The following is a 20,722-nucleotide window of genomic DNA, read 5'->3' as shown; positions in this document are numbered from 1 at the left end:
CGAATATTGTACCATCCTTGGATCTGTGAGATGAATACCATTGGACCATTATGTATAATCTTTTTAATGTGTTGCTGGATGTGGTTTGCCAATATTTTGTTGAGGATTTTAGCATCTATGTTCATCAGCGATACTGGCCTGTAGTTTTCTTTCTTTGTTGTGTCTTTATCTGGTTTAGGGATCAGGATGATGCTGGCCTCATAAAAAGAGGGTGGGAGTCTTCCTTCTTCTTGGGTTTTTTGGAATAGTTTGATAAGGACAGGGATTAGCTCTTCCTTGAATGTTTTGTAAAACTCTCCTTTGAGGCTCCCTGGCCCAGGGCTTTTGTGTGCTGGGAGTTTATTGATTACTGCTGCAATTTCACCAGCTGTTATTGGTCTGTTCAGGCTTTCTGCTTCTTCTTCATTCAGTAGTGGGAGGTTATATTTTTCTAGAAATTTGTCCATTTCACCCAGGTTTTCAGATTTCTTGGTTTATAGTTGTTCATAGTAATTTCTTACAATCCTTTGTATTTTTGTGGTATCAGTTGTAATTTCTCCTCTTTCATTTCTGATTTTGTTTATTTGGGTCCTCTCTCTTTTCTTCTTGAGTCTGGTTAAAGGCTTGTTGATTTTGTTTATCTTTTCAAAGAACCAGCTCCTGGATTTATTGTTCCTTTGAATTATTCTTTTAATCTCTATGTCATTTAATTCTTCTCTGGTCTTGATTATTTCTTTCCTTCTACTTGCTCTGCCTTTGTTCATTGTTGTTTCTCTAGTTCTTGTAGATGTAGGGTTAGGTTGTTTATTTGAAATGTTTCTATCTTTTTGAGGTAGGGCTGTATTGCTAGGAACTTCCCTCTCAGGACTGCCTTTGCTGTGTCCCATAGGTTTTGGATTGTTGTGTGTTCATTTTCATTCATTTCCAGAAACTTTTTGATTTCTCCCTTAATCTCATTATTAAACCATTCATTATTTAATAGCGTGCTATTCAATCTCCATGAATTTGAATGTTTTTTAGTTGTTTTTTTTTAAATACATTTGTCTCTGCCTCCCCCCGCACCACTTTCCCTTGCCCCCTCCCTCCTTCCCTCCCTCAGCTCTTCCCCTTTGGTTTTGTCCATGAGTCCTTGATATATGTTCCTTGACTTTCCCCTTCCCTTCCCTTTCCTTGCTCCCCCCCCGCTTCCCTCTTGTCTCTGTTGATTTCTTTTCCTTTCAGTGTTGCTGGTCATATTTTCCTTGCATCTTTGTATTGTTAGTTAGGTTCCACTTATAGGTGAGATCATATGGTATTTGTCTTTCACCCCCTGGCTTATTTTGCTTAGCATAATGCTCTCTAGTTCCATCCATGTTGTCACAAAGTTTAGTAGTTCTTTTTTTCTTTCTGCTGCATAGTATTCCATTGTGTATATGTACCATGACTTTTTGATCCAATCATGTACTGATGGGCATTTAGGTTGTTTTCAACACTTGGCTATTGTAAATTGTGCTGCTATAAACATTGGGGTGCATAGGTTCTTTTGTATTGGTGTTTTGGAATTCTTAGGGTATAGTCCCAGCAGGGGAATCACTGGATCAAAAGGCAGCTCCATGTTCAGCTTTTTGAGGAAATTCCACACTGCTTTCCACAGTGGCTGCACCAGTCTGCATTCCCACCAACAGTGGACTAGGGTTCCCTTTTCTCCACAGCCTCGCCAGCACCTGTTGTTTGTGGATCTGTTTATGATGGCCATTCTGACCGGTGTGAGGTGGTACCTCATGGTGGTTTTGATCTGCATTTCTCTGATGGCTAGTGATGCTGAGCATCCTTTCAAATGCCTCTGGGCCCTCTGTATCTCCTCCCTGGAAAAGCATCTGCCCAGGTCCTTTGCCCATTTTTTGATTGGATCGTTTGTCTTCTTGGAGTGGAGTCGAGTGAGTTCTTTATATATCTTGGAGATCAAACCTCTATCTGATGTATCATTAGCAAATATATTTTCCCGTAGGGTTGGCCCCCTTTTCATTTTGCTGATGTTTTCTTTTGCCATGCAGAAGTTTCTTATTTTGATGAGGTCCCACTTCTTTATTCTTTCCTTTCTGTCCCTTGCTTTAGGAGACATATCAGTGAAAAAATTGCTGCGTGGGATATCTGAGAGTTTCCTACCAATGTTCTCCTCTAGGATTTTGATGGTGTTGTGACTTGTATTTAAGTCTTTTATCCATCTTGAGTTTATTTTTGTGTGTGGTGTCAGCTGATGATCCAATTTCAATTTTTTGCATGCAGCCGTCCAGCTCTCCCAACACCATTTGTTGAAGAGGCTATTATTGCTCCATTTTATGCTTCTGCCCCCTTTGCCAAATATTAGATGCCCATATAGACCTGGGCTTAATTCTGGGCTCATCCCTGGGCTTTCTATTTTGTTCCACTGGTCTATGGGTCTGTTCTTGTGCCAGTACCAGATTGTTTTGAGTATAGTGGCTTTGTAATATAGTTTGATAACTATTATTGTGATCCCTCCTACTTTGTTTTTCTTTCTCAAAATTTTTGCAGCTATTCAGGGTCATTTATGGTTCCATATAAATTTTTTTTCCTTTCTTTCTTTATTTATTTTTAAATACATTTGTCTCTGCCTCCCCCCACCACTTTCCCTTGCCCCCTTCCTCCTTTAAATTTTAAAATGTCTGTTCTATTTCTGTGAAATACGTCATTGGTATCTTAATAGGGATTGCGTTGAATCTATAAATTGCTTTGGGTAGTATGGACATTTTGATGATATTAATTCTTCCAATCCATGAGCACGGTATATGTTTCCATTTATTTGTGTCTTCCTTAATTTCTTTTTTCAATGTTGTATAGTTTTCTGCGTACTGGTCTTTTACATCTTTGGTTAAATTATGCCTAGGTACTTTATTTTTCTTCTTGCTATATCGAATGGTTTTTTTTTTCTGATTTCTTCTTCTTCTATTTCATTGCTGGTGTACAAAAATGCCTTTGATTTCTGAATGTTGACTTTGTATCCTGCTGTTTTGCCAAATTCACTTATTAGGTTGAGGAGTTTTTGGTAGAGTCTACAGGGTTCTCTATGTACACTATCATGTCATCTGCAAACAATGATAGCTTTACTTCCTCCTTTCCTATTTGGATGCCTTTTATCTCTTTCTCTTGTCTGACCACTGTGGCTAGGACTTCCAATATGATGTTGAAAAGAAGCGGTGAGAGCGGACATCCTTGTCATGTTCCCGATTTTTAGTTTTTTTCTTTGAGGTGCTTTCTAGTTTCAGGCCCCTGTGGTCCAAGAGAATGCTTGGTATCATTTCAATTTTCTTGAATTTGTTGAGGCTTGTTTTGTGTCCTATCATGTGGTCTATCTTTGAAAATGTTACATGCACATTTGAAAAGAATGTGCATTTTATTTCTTTGGGATGAAAGGTTAAGTCCATTTGATCTAGGGCATTGTTCAAGGCCACAATATCATGTTGATATTTTGTTTGGAAGATCTATCCATTGTTGACAGTGGGTGTTAAAATCCCTTACTATCAGGGTGTTGCTGTCTATATTTTTTGTTAACTCCTCCAAGATTTTCCTTAGTCTCTGGGTGCTCCTATGTTGGGTGCATATAGGTTTACAATGTTTAGGTAATCTTGATGGATTCTTCTCCTTAGTGTTATGTAGTGTTCATCTGTGTCTTTTTTTTTATGACCTTTGTTTTGAAGTCTATTTTGTCTGATATGAGTATTGCTACCCTGGTTTTTTTTTTTCCCCTGTCCATTTTCTTGGAATATTTTTTCCAGCCCTTCACTTTCATTCTGAGTAGTCTTTGGTTCTGAAGTGGGTCTCTTGCAGGCAGCATATGTGCAGGTCATGTTTCCTTTTCCATTCAGCTACCTTGTCTCTTTTGGTTGGAGCATTTAATCCATTTACATTTAAGGTTATGATTGATAAGTACTTATTCATTACCATTTTACCCCTTTTGTACCTGTTTTTCTCTTCTCTCTCTTTTTCTTCATCTTTTTAAAGCAGTTCCTTTAGCATATCTTGCAGTGTTGTTTTGGTCGAGGTGTATTCTTTTAGCCTTCATTTATCTAGGAAACTCCATATTTCACCTTCAGTTTTAATTGAGAGCCTTTCTGGGTAGAGTAGTCTTGGTTGCAGGCTCTTGCTTCCCTTTTTTTTTTTTTATTGTTGTTTAACTGCAGCTGTCCTCATTTACCCTTCACCACTCTCCCTCACCCCACCCACCTCCACCTCCCACCCCTAATCTTACCCCCTAGTTGGCTTTGTCCATGGGTCCTTTATACATGTTCCTTGATGATCCTTCCTGTTCTTTCCCCCATTATCTCTCTCCCCTCCCAATCTAGTTCCTGTCAGTTTCTTTATTTCAATGTCTCTCATTATATTTTTCTTGTTAGTTTGTTTTGATTTTAGGTTCCACTTATAGGTGAGATCATATCATATTTGTCTTTCACCTCCTGGCTTATTTCACTTACCATAATGCTCTCCAGCCCATCCATGCTGTTGTGAAGGGTAGGAGTTCCTTCTTTCTTTCTGCTGCATAGTATTCCAATGTGTAAATGTACCACAGTTAAGGCCCTTGCTTTTCATTACTTGGAATATTGGAATATTTCATGCCATTCCTTCTTGGCTTGTAGTGTTTCTGTTAAGAAATCAGTTGATAGCCTTATTGGAGCTCCCTTGTATGTTACAATCTGTTTCTCCCTTGCTGTTTTTAAGATTCTCTCTTTGTCTTTGAATTTGCTATTTTAATTATGATGTGTCTTAGAGTGGGCCTCTTGGGGTCCATCTTGATTGGGACCCTCTCTGCTCTCTGAATTTGCGTGGCTTTTCCCCTCCCCATGTTATGGAAGTTTTATGTAATTATTTTTTCAATCAGTTTTTCTTTTCCTTGCTCCTTTTCTTCTCCTTCTGGTATTCCTATGATTTGAAAATGGTTGCATTTCATGTTGTCCTGAAGTCCCTAAAGTATCTTCATATTTCTTTAGTCTTTTTTCATGCTGCTGCTCTACCTCGGTATTTCTTTGTACCTTGTCTTCCAGCTTACTAATTCGGTCCTCTGCTTCATCCAGCCTGCTTGTGATTCCTTCTAGTGTATATTCTATTTCAGATATTGTATTCTTCATTTCTTCCTGATTCTTGGTTATAGTTTCTATTCCTTTTTTCATGCTGTTGTAGTTCCCACTCAGTTCCTTGTAGTTTTCACCAAGTTCCTTGACCATCCTTATAACCGTTCTTTTGAATTCTATGTCTGATAGTTTGCTTGCCTCAATTTCTTTTAGCTCTTTTACTGGGGATTCTTCCATTCCTTTTGATTGTGGGTTCTTTCTTTGTCTCCCCATTTTAGGTGACTCTTTTTGTTTGTTTCTGTGTTTCCAGATGTTCTGCTTTGTCAGCTGTCTTCCTGTAGGGAACTTCTGTGGCAGGGGTTCTGTAGGACTCACTGGTGCAGTCTCTTTGATCTCCTTGTCTGGATGCTCTAGGGTTGCCCTTTCTTCTTATTTGTATGGGGTCTCTTGTTTTACTTGGGCTTTACCTGTTGGTGTCTTCTTTGTTGGTGGGTTCTGCCCTCCAGCGGGCTTACTTATAATCACAACCTCACCAGCACCCGTTGTTTGTTGTTTTGTTTATGATGACCATTCTAACTGGTGTGAAGTGGTATCTCATTGTGGTTTTAATTTTCGTTTCTCTAATGGCTAGATTCCATATCTATTCATGGTAAAACCCTTTAGAAAATAAGAAAGGAAACTGCTCTAATCTGATCAACTATACCCATATATCTACAAATACCTAGCAAACATTAAACTTAAAGTTGAAATTATGTTAGTTTACCTCTAAGATTAGGAATAAGACAAGGATATTTGATATCACTTCTACTCAACATTGTACTGAAGGCCTTCGACAGAACAATAAATCAAGAGAAAAACATAAAAGATATAAGAATTTAAAACAAATGCATAAAACTGAATTTATTTAAAGTTTTTTGTAGAAAACCTGAAATAACCTAAAAAAATGAATTTATTAGGTAACTTAAAGATCATACATACAAGGTCAATATACAAAAGTCAGTTTTGCTTCTATATACTAGAAAAGAAAGATCAGGTGAGTATTTTAAATGATTTGCTTTATAGCAGCACAAAAAAAAAGAATACTAGTAAGTAAATCTAATGAGTCATGTGCAATAATTGTAAATGCAGAAACAGACATACACACCAAATAAAAACATGTAAAATATTGAAGTAAATTTTTAAATAACTAAATAAATAGGAATACCATGTTAATAGATTGGAAGATTCATTATTCTAAAAATGCAATCTATCCCCAAATTGATTCATTGATTTAAGCAAACTCAATAGAAATTCTAGCAAAATATTTTTGTTCAGATCAACAATATGATTCTAAAGTGTATATGGAAATAAAGAGGACCAAGACTAAAAAAACTCTCCTGAATAAGAAGAAAACACATTAGCAATAGTGTAGAAAAACAGACCAGTAGGATAGAATAGGAAGTGGAGAATCAGACCCATGGGAATGTACCCCTGCCTCCATTTCTCCAAGCCTGTCTCTGTGTTCCTGCTTCCTCTGGTACCTCCTTCCCTACCTCAGCACCTATTTGCCTGCCCAGGAGAAGCTCCAGTATTGCTGCTGTCAAAAAACCTACTCTCTTCTCTTAAAAACTGACTCACATTTATAAGAGATATGAAGGCATTTCCAAAGTGAGTATGATTGCTGTGATACCATGAAGGTGGGTGGAATTTTTTATATTTATCTTGGATGGAGAGGGGAGCTACGAGCCAGCACAGGCATTTACGTGCACATATTCTCTGGCCCTGGTTCAGCCTTCTCAGCTCCCAGCTACCGGACTTTATGAAAAGCTGGCAATGCTGAACATTGTGAAATGATTGGGTGATCTGTAGACTTAACAGATCACAATACCCCAGATCCTGCATTCTTGATAAACAAAATGAAATCTGCAAGTTAAGTATGAATTGCAATGATTAACATATATATAAATATTAATCGGGTCTATATTAATAAGACCAGTGAATGAACTATATGATTAGTATAGCAAAATAATTAAACACTGATCCTCCTAATCATTAAAATAAAACATTTTATGAACTAATAATCAGATATCTGGCAAGAACTGACTTGAGTAGATCATATGAATGCGTCTTGTATCAGAAATTATTTAGATGACCTTCGCATTTAGACAACGTAAAGAGAACCTAAGATTGTCGTTTGATTTTTTTTTTGTCAGGGGGTTGCTGCTGTTGCAACTGATGCTATTATGGTTGCAATTTTCTCTGTGGACACCGCCTCACAGGAGCTGATTAATTTTTTCTTTTTTTTTTTTTTTTGGGCCAAAGTTAATTTTACTGTAGATTCACTAGTGATTTAAATAGAGTCACCAAGGACATTTTTGTTTATTCACTCAATTTTTCCCTGTGAATTTAAGCAGATAATACAATAAAGCACATGCCATTTCCATTAATGAAAATTTATATAGCAACTCATTTCCTTGCACTGAGAAATCAGACATCTTACTTCCACAGCCAGGGAGAGTTGATAGAATTTATTTGTCATCATTTGTCCATTCTTTCAGCCACAGAATTCAAGGAAATATTATTTAACAGTTTAATGAGAGATAAGAATTCTAATCAGATTACATTTTAGATTTGATGATGACAAGAGCAAAGGGTGCTATTCTCTACGCCATTGCATGTTACAGCTTTCCTGGAAATATTTACATTTTGGATTCAGTTTGACCTGGGTCAAATTCTTAGAAGTATCATCACTGGGGAAGGTGAGTGGTTGGTAGGAAATATGAAGAATAAAAAAGTACTCAAGGGCTTCTTGGAAAGTGGTAAAAATGATGAATTCTTCGACATGTTCCTCAAAAGAAGCAACATAGAAGGGCAGTCTTGTAGGGAAACTCATGAAGATAGATTGTGGGGGTTTTTTAGCTTTTAAGAATATTATACCAAACAGCCAAGTTGTATTTATTCTCTATGTCACAGTTAATTCTTGTTAAGTATTAATACCTGATAATGACTGTTCTGTGGAGGAATAACCATGAAGTCTGAGTCTATCCTTGGCCCAGAATGATGAAGAACAAAAAGATTTCCTGAAGCAATGATAGGAGCAGTAATGACTAGTGGCATTCCCAAGGGCAAAGTGAGTCTTTAGAGAAAGGAATCACGTCAAAGAAGTCAGTAGTTTTCCTAAGTGGTATGCTTCCTCTACCCATCTTGGAGGATATAGATTCTGTTATCAAGGGAGCCACCAAGTAGCCTCAGAAGGTATTTGGGAGCTGAAATTCTTATGCATAAACTACAGAACCTCAATAAGGATGATAGAAGCTTAAGAACAGGATTCTGTTCTCTGGGGAAGACCATCAAAGCATCCATTGTCAGTATTCTGGGAAGACTGGGGTGAGTGGGACATTAGACAACAAATGGATGTTGAAACTGGAATTCAAGAAAGAAAACAAAACTGAGGCTGTTCAAACTGATACGTGAGAGGGACAGAGACTCAAATATTTCAGCTTATTATAATAAAAGGGAAGCAAAGAAGAAATGCCAGAGGAGTACGGGACTCAGGTAACTCTGTGATACTGCACCCAGGTTGCCCAAACAGTAAAGGCTTCTCTAGGATGTTAAGAAGATTGAGAAACTATTTGAGGGTAAAGTGTTGGAAAGCATGAAAAATAATATAACCAATCCACTAGTGGTATTATAGAGTATGATAATGATTTGCTGATATACTGTCTTGACAGAGATGGGAAAATAAAATTTTCTACAGATTTATCATTTATCAACATATATGGATCTCCTACTCTACACAGAACTGGGCACACCATGATGGCTGCTGCCACCCCAGGGGACTGTGAGGTTCTCATGGTACCTTCTCTCTGTTTTAAAACCAGTCTTCTAACCGAAGTGGAAATGAAACTTCAGATGGGTATTTTCCATAAATCACATTCTGAAGACCAAGGTAAAGCAGAGCCTAGGGAAATGAAGCATGATGTGGTCACTTCTACAGCAGATTATTAATGATCAAGTGAAAGTTTAAAAATGTGCTTCTACTGGCTTGCTTGGCTACTTTTCTGTATATAGCATTTTGAAATATTATTTTATATTCTACTCCTCAGATTCAAACTTTATCATCTACCAATATAGACTCATTATATATCTGAAGACAGTGATGAAAAATCATTCTGCAATAACATTTATCCTGCTAGGATTAACAGATGACCCACGACTACAGGTTTTTCTTTCAGTATTTCTGTTTTTCACCTACATTTTTACTGTTGTTGGAAATCTAATTATTATCTTCCTCACTCTGGTGTACTCTCACCTTAAAACACCCATGTACTTTTTCCTTCGGAATTTCTCCATCTTAGAAATAATATTTACAACTGTCTGCGTTCCTCGATTCCTGTACAGCATGACAACTGGGGACAAACGTGTTACCTATAATGCTTGTGTCATCCAATTATTTTTTGTTATACTCATTGGGGCAACAGAATTTTTTCTTCTAACTGCCATGTCCTATGACCGCTATGTGGCCATCTGCAAGCCTCTGCACTACACCATCATCATGAATGAAAAAGTATGCACCATTCTTGTCTTTTGCTGTTGGCTGATTGGGTTAATTGTTATACTTCCACCACTTAGCCTGGGGGTTCAGCTAGATTTCTGTAAGTCCAATCTCATTGACCATTTTGGCTGTGATGCATCTCCTCTTCTAAAGATTGTATGCTCAGACACTCGATTTGTAGAGCAACTTATGTTGATCATGGCTGTGCTGACCCTCATAGTCACACTATTCTGTGTAATTGTGTCCTACACATACATCCTGAAGACTATTTTAAGGCTCCCTTCAATTCAGCAAAGAAGAAAGGCTTTCTCCACTTGTTCTTCCCACATGATTGTAGTTTCCATCACCTACGGAAGTTGCATCTTCATCTATATCAAACCGGCAAAAGAAGGAGTGGCCATTAACAAGGTGGTGTCTTTGCTCAACACCTCAGTTATTCCTTTGATGAACCCTTTCATTTATACTCTGCGAAATAAGCAAGTCAAAAAAGCCTTCACTGACTCCATAAAAAAGATGGCATTTTTCAAAGAATTAGGTAACTAAGAAGGTCTTAAAATTAAAAGTATATACATATAAGTATTTCCTTTTTACTACATGTTCTAATTTAAATCTACAATGCAGGGCTGAATTTATAGTCTAACCACTGAAATTTCTTTTTTTATAACTCTTAGAACCATAGACCAAAGTAAGCACTATGGCCTTAATTCAAATAGACCTTCTTTCATAATGGTTCATTTTCATAAGTGACCATGAATAAATATTTCCAGAAAGTCCAAGCAACAACTCACCATCCTGCCTGAAACAGACACACCAAAAAAAAGGCAGTAACAAAAATTCAAGTTGTGTTTTTATTTATTCATTTCTTTAAACTAATAGTTTTTTAAGGGCAAAAATTTTTTACCTCAGGATTCCTTCCTGGTCTAGCATTCACTGTCTCAAGAAAACTGGGTAGACACCATGCCTGGATGATTCAGTTGGTTGGAGCGTCATCCCATAAACTGAAAGTTTCCAGTTTTGATTTACTGTCAGGGCACATATCTATCCCTGGTAGGGGCATGTATGAGAGGCAACCGATTGATGTTTCTCTTTAGCATTGATGTTTCTCTCCCTCTCCCCCACTCTTCTCTCTAAAATCAATAAGCATGTGAGGATAAGAAGAAGATTGGATGGGTGTAATGTGGTTCTCATTTTTTGCAAACTTCCTTGGTATAAACTAAGATGCAACTATGTCATTATACTAATTTGTTGTTAAAATGAAACATTTTTTGGTGTTTTAAATTTTTTATTTTTTGCATTACAGCCACTCATTTTTCTAGTTTCACTGCAGTAAGATTGACATATAACAGCATATAAGTTTAGGATCTACACCATGATGATTTGAAATACACAGAGAGAAATAATTACGAAAGTTTACTTAACATCCATCACCTCACATAATTTTTTTCTTGTAATGAGAACTTCTAAAAATCTACTCTCCTAGCAACTTTCAAATAAACAACACAGTATTGTTAACTATAGTCACCATGCTATACATTACATACTCAGAACAAATATAGCTTATAACTGGACATTTGTACATTTTGACCAGCTTCACCCATTTCCAGCAGCCCCCAACCCCTGCTTCTGGTAATCATCAATTTGTTCTCTGTTCCTATGCATTTGTTTGGTTTTTAGATTCCACATATTAATGGTATCATATGGTATTTGTCTTTCTCTGACTTATTTCACTTAGCATAATGCTCTCAAGGTCAATCTATGTTGTCAAAAATAGCAGGATTTCCTTCTTTTTAAGACCGAATTTTATACATATATATCACGTTTCCTATATCCATTCATTCATCAATGGACACTGAGGTTGTTTCCATGTCTGTTATTCTGAATAATGCTGCAATAAACATAGGGGGTGCAGATATATCTTTGAGATATTGATTTTATTTCCTTTGAGTATATACCCAGAAGCAAGATTACTGGATTATATGATAATTTTATTTTTAATTTTTTGAGGAAACTCCATATTGTTTTCCATAATAACTGTACCAATTTACCCACTCTTACTGAGAGAGTACTAGGGTTCTATTTTCTCCACATTCTCACCACCACTTGTTATCTTTATTTATTTTTTGTTCTAGCTGCCCTACCACGTGATAGCTCATCAAAGATTTTACCTGCATTTCTCTGATGATTAGTGATATCGAGCACATTTTTATGTACTTGTTGGCCATTTGTATGTCTTTTTTGGAAAAAATTTATTCAGCTCTGGCTGGTGTGGCTCAGCGGATTGAGCACTGGACTGAGAACCAAAGGGTTGCCAGTTCAATTCCCAGTCAGGGTACATGCCTGGATTGCAGGCCAGGTCCCCAGTAGGGGGCACTCAAGAGGCAACCATACATTGATGTTTCTCTCCTTCTGTTTCTCCCTCCCTTCCCCTCTCTAAAAATAAATAAATAAAATCTTTTTAAAAACTCAAAAAAATTTATTCAGGTCCTTTTCTCATTTTTTAATTGGATTTTTGGAGTTTTTTCCTATTGCATTATAAGAATTCTCTTTCTGAGCTGAACAAGAGTCCATCTGCCCACAGATAGAGACTGAAAGAAATGTGCAAGCAGGAGTTTGCAGTGAAGAAAGAAAATGATTGTTAGTATTGGTACCAATTAAGAGTACAGGAGAGCTAGTGCTCTAGAATACCCAGCTCCCCACTGGTTTACAGGCAAGAGGCATTATAGAGCAAAAATCATAAGTCATCACAAGTGAGGGATTTGAGAGTCTAGGTGAAACTGATTTGTCAGGAGTGAGATAAGGGCAGTAAATCATGATTTCAGGTCTGGAGGTCAGCTTTGTGTCCTTCATTCTGGTTTCATGGGGATGTGGCCAGGGGGTCATTCTTTAGGATGCACGAGCTAAAACATAATGTAGAGCATGAAGCTACCTTTAGCTTAATGAAATCCATACCCTGTGACCATTAGTCAGGGCCTGTTCATTATTTCTTGCTGCTCTGGGGAGTTAATGATTAGCAAGCAAAAGGGCCAAAGGTTATAGGGCATGCTATGAAGAAACTGAATTGAGTCCTGGGGCTTTATGTTAAATTAAAATCAGGACCCTTGGTTTCAGTTGCTTACGTATTTTGGACATTAACCTCTTGCCAGATATACGGTTTGCAAATATTTTCTCCCATGCCATAGGCTGCCTTTTCATTTTGTTGATGGTTTCCTTTGCTGTGCAGAAGCTTTTTAGTTTGATTTAGTCTGACTTGTTTAATTTTGCATTTGTTGCCTGAGAAAAAAGTATTGCTAAGGCCACTGCCAAGAAGATTCTTCATAATATTTTTACCTAGGAGTTTTGCACATTCAGGTCTTTTGCTTAAGTCTTAAATTTATTTTTGGTTGATTTCTATGTACAGTATAAGATAAGAATCCAGTTTCCTTCTTTTGTATGTGAATATCCAGTTTTCTCTAGATCAATTTTTTTTAATGAGAATACTTTATTTTTTTTTACCATCAAATTCTTTTTATTTATTTATTTATTTTTTAAATACATTTGGCTCTGCCTCCCCCCCACCACTTTCCCTTGCCCCCTCCCTCCTTCCCTCCCTCAGCTCTTCCCCTTTGGTTTTGTCCATGAGTCCTTGCTATATGTTCCTTGACTTTCCCCTTCCCTTCCCTTTCCCTGCCCCCCCCTTCCCTCTTGTCTCTGTTGATTTCTTTTCCTTTCAGTGTTGCTGGTCATATTTTCCTTGCATCTTTGTATTGTTAGTTAGGTTCCACTTATAGGTGAGATCATATGGTATTTGTCTTTTGCCCCCTGGCTTATTTCGCTTAGCATAATGCTCTCCAGTTCCATCCATGTTGTCGCGAAGTTTAGTAGTTCCTATTTTCTTTCTGCTGCGTAGTATTCCATTGTGTATATGTACCATGACTTTTTGATCCAATCATCTACTGATGGGCATTTAGGTTGCTTCCAACACTTGGCTATTGTAAATTGTGCTGCTATGAACATTGGGGTGCATAGGTTCTTTTGTATTGGCGTTTTGGTGTTCTTAGGGTATAGTCCCAGCAGGGGAATCACTGGACCAAAAGGCAGTTCCATTTTCAGCTTTTTGAGGAAATTTCACACTGCTTTCCACTCTCTAGATCAATTTTTGAAAATTAACATATTTTTCCCATTGTGTCTGCTCATCTATTTCAATTTTAGAAACATCATGGTCATCAAGCCCACACCTGAGAGCTCTGTGGATCGAACCTTTCATCTCTGCTGGCCATGACATTAACTCAACTTACTTTATCTCTTCAGTTTAACTGGTACCACCTGTCCCCTATATTCCAGCATCCTATCATTTCACTGAATTCAGGGAGCCCTTTTCAATAGCACCATTTCCTATTGTCCTTCCTGAACTTGAGAGAATAGTCACTACAGAACAACTCAGGAATCTAAGGCTCCTCCTCAACAATATATTTCTCAAAGGCTGATGAATGGAATGCCCTCTGAAATTTCCTGGGCTATTGTTAGGTAATATATAAGCAAGTCTTACATAACAAATCTACCCAGCATCCCAGTCTCCTTAAGTCTTTGGATTCCCTTCTCAACAGTGTAGGCCACATTGGCCCAAGTAGAGCCATGCCCAGCCACTTGAGATACCAGCATCCACATCAGTGAATTCAACCCAATCCAATGTTACTTTGGGCCTTACTCTGATTCTAAAACTTTTATGATCCATTCCCAGAGATACTCCTCAGATTTAAGTTGATATAAATTACCTGCTTTGAAACTCTTTTGATATATATGGTACCCCCTTCCAAGTCATACTGTGTACCCAGTGCCCTGGAGTCTGTTAAAATCCGAATCTGGTTATTGGATTGCAAGCAATTAGATGAGTTGGGGGAGGGGGTCTTGAATAAGTTCAACATTCTCCTGCAAGAAGACTACCTCAAAAGAGGTCATTACAGGTTCTTCAGGCAAGAAGAGATCAAATCCTTTAGACAGGTTACAGCAGAGTATGGGACTTCAATGGAAACTACCCACATGTATCCTCTAGTAATCCTTGGAAGGTATAAATTCAATTTGCATTAAAATTAATTCATCCACAGGATTAGATTCGGGTTGGTTTCCAGAAGTTTCAATCCTGTCAGGCGTCCTCAACATCCATCCTCCTTGTCCATGGATGCAAATCACATTATCACCTAAGCTCCGCCTCCTGTCACCCAACTCCTTCCCTGGCCTGAGCTCCACTCCTGTCTCCACACCCCTCACCCCTGACCCTACCTCACTGAAATCCATGGAAAAATTGTCATCCACAAAACCAGTCCCTGGTGCCAAAAAGGGTGGGGACCACTGCACAGAAGACCAGTCTCATAGGGAAAATCATAGTCTCTGTGGAGGTGGAGTGTTCCTTTTTTGTTGTTTTTTATACCTGGAGCTGGAAATTTAAAATCTTCAGATAATCATTTTTTCTTTCTCCAAGTTCTCCAAATACTTAGAAAAATTTTCAGAGCTCAGGGCAGGTCAGGTTGCCCAAAGATGTCCCACATGGCATATTGATTATTTTGAGTTAAAATCACCTGAGAAGCAGCAGAAGCAGGAGGAGCTCTCTGGTTCTCCTGTCTCTCTAAATGCAGGAAATCAATCTCTAAGTGATAAATGCTCTCCCTGCTCCTGAGTGCTGAGAGGCAACCTTACCACAAGAGTTTTTTAAAAACCCAGAGTCAACCTTTGCTAAACATGACCTAATCTCAGACCTTGCTTATATTTCTTTCCAGTGAGTACTAGCTTTCTTAGTCCTGTCAAGTTCTCGCAAATTTATTGTTTCTTGGCCTAAAAAGTATAAAAATTTACCTAATTTAATCATTTTGTTGAGTCATGTCTTATAATATAAGCATCATATTACAATTCTCTCATGCACTAGACTATTAATCTAGTCTTGTGTCAATATCATTATTTTATTATCAGTGTTATCATAAGACTAAAGAATGATAGAGGAGAGAAATTGTCCCTCTCCCTGACATAACCAACCAAAGTTACAGTTGTTATATTCCTCATCTTTTGCTTAAATATTCCATGACAGCAATTACTTGGGAAAAGCAAGTCATAAGGGCAGGACACATTCAAAGGGGTGACAAAACCCACCACTTCCAGGGTGGGCTGCCAAGCATTATGAACATTTCTACATATTAGCATTTAATGAGTACTTGATTCATGTCTCAACTAGATTACAAGATTTCATTTCCTGAAGGCTTTTCCTGATATTACTGCCACTAACATCCCATCTAAATAATAATAAACTTCCATTAGGTAGCAAAAAGTGCCACGATTTCAGGTGAGAGGTCAAAGATACAATGCTGCCAAACAGAACGAATTTTAAGAGGAGATGAAATTTGATCATAAGCAAAGTAAAGGAATGTTTACAAGACTATTTAGAATAAATAAGGCAACTTTTATTAGTCATTCCAGATTTTCAAAAACCTAGAACATTAGAAAATGTTCTCATATGAGAAAAATAGCACAGAAAAATAATAAGCTTAAGCTGAAATGAAGTAACAGGGAGTTTACATGCCCTCCCAGCTTAAACCACAAAAAAATTCAAGCAAAATATACAAAACCACAGTTTTTCAGAAAATTGACATCAGGCAATGAAGGATAGTGATACCTGTGAGAGGATTACTTCAGCTTACTTACAGGACACAGCACAGATAGAGAGGGACCCATCTGGAGCCCATCAGTCTGGCAGAGTTGAGAAGATGTAGGTGGTAGTCCAGGAAGGCTAAAGTTCACCAAAAAAAAAAAAAAAGTACCAAGAGGTGAGAGAGACATACAGGGAGATACTAGTGATCTATAAATGGCCCCTTGTGAGCACTCTGCTGAGAACCAATCAGTATATACATGTAAGGAAATTGCCTGACTGAGGGTAAGAATCACCCAAAAGGATTAAAAAGAACAATATTCTGACCTCACTCAAGATGGAAATGATTACTCCTCACAGCAAACAGAATTAAAAATCTCATAATTTACTGGGTATTATTTGGAATGACTTGCATCAGTGTTGGAGGAAGAAATCACTGGACTGAACACTGCTCTGTGTTCAGTCTAGCACAGATTAACACATAATCTAAAAGAACAAAACAGTTTCCAACTGATTTAAACCAGAACAAACCTAAAGAATCTTTACAGGTATAAAAATACATTCATCCCTCAAGAAGGTAAAATTCATAATGTCTGAGAAAAAACAAAATTTTCAAGACAAAGAAACAAGAAGTTACAACCGGTGAGGAGAATGATCAATACAAATAGACTCAAAAATGACACAGATTATTTAATTTTAAAAAATAAAATTAAAACAGTAATTATAACTGTGTTCCACATGTTGAAGAAGATAGGAGAAAGATTAAATATGTAAAGTAAAAACATGAACATTATTTAAAACATTCAAATAAAACTTCTAGAGACAAAAACTATACTACTTGAGAAAATATATACTGAGTAGTTTTAATATCAGTTGGATACTACAGAAGTAAAAATAGTTCGCTTGAAGAAATGGCTGTTAAAACTCCCTATATAAAGAGATCAAGATGGCAGAGAACTGAATGAAAGTGACACTGACCTCCACCCAGGACCAATCAGGAATTAAAACTAAATTGTGGAGAAATCACCTGGAACAAACAACTGAACAATAGCAACATAGAAGCCTTACAACCTTGGGCAGACAGAATAATCAGCTTTAGCACAACCTGACTGGTAAGGAGTGCGGTAGAGTTTCAAGAAGGCTGGCTGGGTGCCCATGGGAAGCAGTGCCACAGGGATATTGAAATGGGCAGTTAGATCACCCAAAGAAGAGTGGGACCTGAACCATAAGTGGAGATCTCCTCCCTACAACACCTGAGCCTAAAAAGTATACAGATAACATCCACCTGTGAAAAGCAGCAGGGTTGCTCTCTGCCAGACACCAGCAGCTAGAGAAGCAAAGAGCCCTTTAAAAGGCCAACGCATAAATTTTTATTTGCAGCCACTTACTCTTGTATCCAGCAAAGGCAGGGCTGAGTAGGCTAGAGACACCTGAAGAGACTAGGGAAGGAGGCTTTGGGGAGAGAACTGAGAGAGTAGCTGGCATGATCCCGCTGCTGACTCTTCCCCCATACAGCAGCAGCCATCTTGCTCAGGCAGACCACTCCCCTAAGTGGCAGCAATGTGAGATGACACAATAACCCCACCCCCATGAGGGACTTGGCCAACTCCGTGGTGCTAAAGCCTGACTGCTGAGTACGGGGTGGTAGCCACAGATAGTAGATACCTCGCTAAGGAAGGTACAGAGTGGTCGAGAGGCACTTCAGAAGAGACTGGAGTTGGAGGCTTTGGGGAGAGAATGGAGAGAGTAGCTGGTGCGGAATCCTCTCTCATTTGGCAGCAGCCATATGTCTCGGTCAGACCACTCCCCTAAGTGGCAGCAGCGTGAGAGGACACAATAGCTCTGCCCACAGGAGGGACTCTGCCCTGCCCTGTGGTGCCGAAGCCTGAATCCTGGGTGCAGAGTGACTAGTTTAACAAATGGAGGAGACAGACACAGATGGTAGATTCCTGGAAGTCTCTAAAAGACTGCCTAAGGTCAGACGGTGTCAACAGCTGGCATAATCACAGGAAGATCCAGAAAAAAAGAAAAAAAACAGTGGTCTCCTACCATAGAAGTTCACGCCACAAAGTCAGGAAGTCAAGAACAAATCAATTTCTCTCCAGCTGCCATCTTATGTCCCCGTGTGTGCCCGCTTATTCTCAGCTGGTCTGCCAAAGACCCCCTAAGCGCCAACGCTAGTCCCCCGCACAACCCCATTTTCTCTCCAACAAGATGAAAGAAACTATCATGAACCAAGAGAAACTCGCCAAACTGTAGGCACAAGTGCGCATTTGTGGGAAAGGCACTGCTCGTAGAAAGAAGAAGGTGGTTCACAGAACAGCTATTGCAGATGATTAAAAAACTTCCGTTCTCCTTAAAGAAGTTAGGGGTAAACAATATCTCTGGTATTGAAGAGGTAAATATGTTCACAAACCAAGGAACAGTGATCCACTTTAACAACCCTAAAGTTTGTTACACTCTGGCAGTGAACACATTCATCATTACAGGCCACGCTGAGACAAAGCAGCTGACAGAAATGCTACCCAGCATCTTAAATCATCTTGGCCCATACACTCTTACTAGTTTAAGGAGACTAGCTGAAGCTCTGCCCAATCTATGGATGGAAAAGCACCACTTGCTACATGAGAGGATGATGATGATGAAGTTTCAGATATTGTAAAGAATTTTGATGAGACTTCCGAGAATGAAGCAAACTGAGTTGAATCAACTTCTGAAGAAGATAAACTTGAAGAAGTTACTGGAAGCTGCTATTTTGTATTATTACTGCTTTTTCAAATTTTGTTTATGGATCTGATAAAATCTAGATCTCTAATATTTTTAAGCCCTAGCCTCTTGGACACTGCAGCTCTTTTCAGTTTTTGTTTATACGCAAATCATTTTTTGCAGCTAATTAAGCTGAAGAAGCCTGGGAATAAAGTTTGAAACCAAGGTTTAAAAAAAAGATCAATTTAAGTAGGAAATACAAAAAAGAAGAGTCTCACAAATAATGGGAAGAAAAAGAAACACCTCTCAATCAAAGGAAAAGGAGGGACCCCCACAAAGAACTAAATGAAATAGAGGCCAGTAAACTATCAGATATTGAGTTCAAAACAATGGTTCTAATAAGCTCAGTGAACTCAAAGAGAATTACCAAAAACTATAGGGAAACTATGAGAAACTTATTACAAACTATATCAGCATGAAAAATGACACAGAAACTACCAATAAGAGACAAGAAGGAGTGACGAATACAATTCTGAATTGAAAAATACATTAGAAGGAGTCAAAATCAGGCTAAATGAAGCAGAGGATTGAGTCAGTGAGTTGAAGGAAAAGGTAGAAAAAAAGCTCCCAGAAAGAGCAAGAAAATGAAAAAAGACTCAAAAAGAATGGAGAAGAAAATGCAGGACAACCTGAAACATAATATGTGTATAATAAGGATACAGGAAGGAGAGGAGGAAAAAGGGATAGAGAACCTGTTTGACAATGTAATGATGGAAAACTTCCCTAATTGGAGAAGGGAAAAAGTCTCACAAGGCCAGGAAGTGCAGAGGGTCCTATTCAAGTGGAACCCAATGAGGTCACTCCAAGACACATCATCATTAAAATGGCAAATATCAAAGACAAAGAGAGAATCCTAAAGGCAGCAAGGGAGAAAGAGGTAGTAACAAACAAGGGAGCCAATACGGCTAGCAGCTTTCTCAACAGAAACAATACAAGAGAGAAGGGAACAGCAAGAAATATTCCAAGTCATGAAAAGCAAAGGCCTGGAACCAAGACTGCTCTACCCAGCAAGGCTCTCAATTAAAATGGAAGGTAAAGTAAGGAGTTTCACAGACAAAAGAAGGCTAAAAGAATACACCTCCACCAAACCACCACTGCAAGATATGCTAAAGGAACTGCTTTAAGAAGATGAAGAAAAAGAGTGAGAAAGAGAGGATCACAAGTACAAAGGGAAAAAAATGAATAAGCACCTATCAATAATAACTTTAAATGTAAATGGATTAAATGCTCCAATCAAAAGACATAGGATAGCTGAATGGATAAGAAAACATGAGCCACACATCTGCTGCCTACAAAAGATCTACCTCATAACAAAAGACCTACACAAACTGAAAGTAAAGGAATGGAAAAAAATATTCCAAGCAAATGGACAGGAAAAGAAGCAGGGGTAGCAATACTTATATCAGATAAAATAGATTTCAAAACAAAGGCCATAAAAAGAGACCCAGAAAGATATTTTATAATACTCAAAGGAAGAATCCATCAAGAAGACATAAACATTGTAAACCTATATGCACCCAACATAGGAGCACCCAAATATATAACAAAAATCTTGGAGGATTTCAAGAAAGATATCGGCAGAAACACACTGAGAGTAGGGGATTTTAACATCCCACTGTCAAAAATGGGTAGATCTTCCAAACAAAACATCAACAAGGATATTGTGGAACTGAAGAATTCATTAGATCAAATGGACTTAACTGATATATATAGAGCCCTTCATCTCAAAAAGCAAAATACACATTCTTTTCACATGCACATGGAACAGTT

General features: G+C 38.1%; 1 protein-coding gene and 1 pseudogene across 1 annotated transcript; both read left to right on the top strand.

Moving 5' to 3' along the window:
- Positions 1–9,180: 9,180 nt before the first annotated feature.
- On the top strand, positions 9,181–12,612 carry LOC129084515 (olfactory receptor 6C2-like). The gene is made up of 2 exons (XM_054590712.1): positions 9,181–10,092; positions 12,577–12,612. Exons 1-2 carry the CDS (start codon positions 9,181–9,183, stop codon positions 12,610–12,612), a joined length of 948 nt encoding a protein of 315 aa, XP_054446687.1.
- Positions 12,613–18,415: 5,803 nt separating this feature from the next.
- Positions 18,416–18,886, top strand: LOC129084516 (transcription factor BTF3-like; annotated as a pseudogene).
- The last annotated feature ends 1,836 nt before the right edge of the window (positions 18,887–20,722 follow it).

This window comes from Pteronotus mesoamericanus, unplaced genomic scaffold (assembly GCF_021234165.1).
Source record: "Pteronotus mesoamericanus isolate MK-2021 breed Mesoamerican mustached bat unplaced genomic scaffold, CSHL_Meso_final scaffold_21, whole genome shotgun sequence".
NCBI classification, from domain to species: Eukaryota; Metazoa; Chordata; class Mammalia; order Chiroptera; family Mormoopidae; genus Pteronotus; species Pteronotus mesoamericanus.
This window is presented reverse-complemented; position numbering and strand designations above follow the sequence as displayed.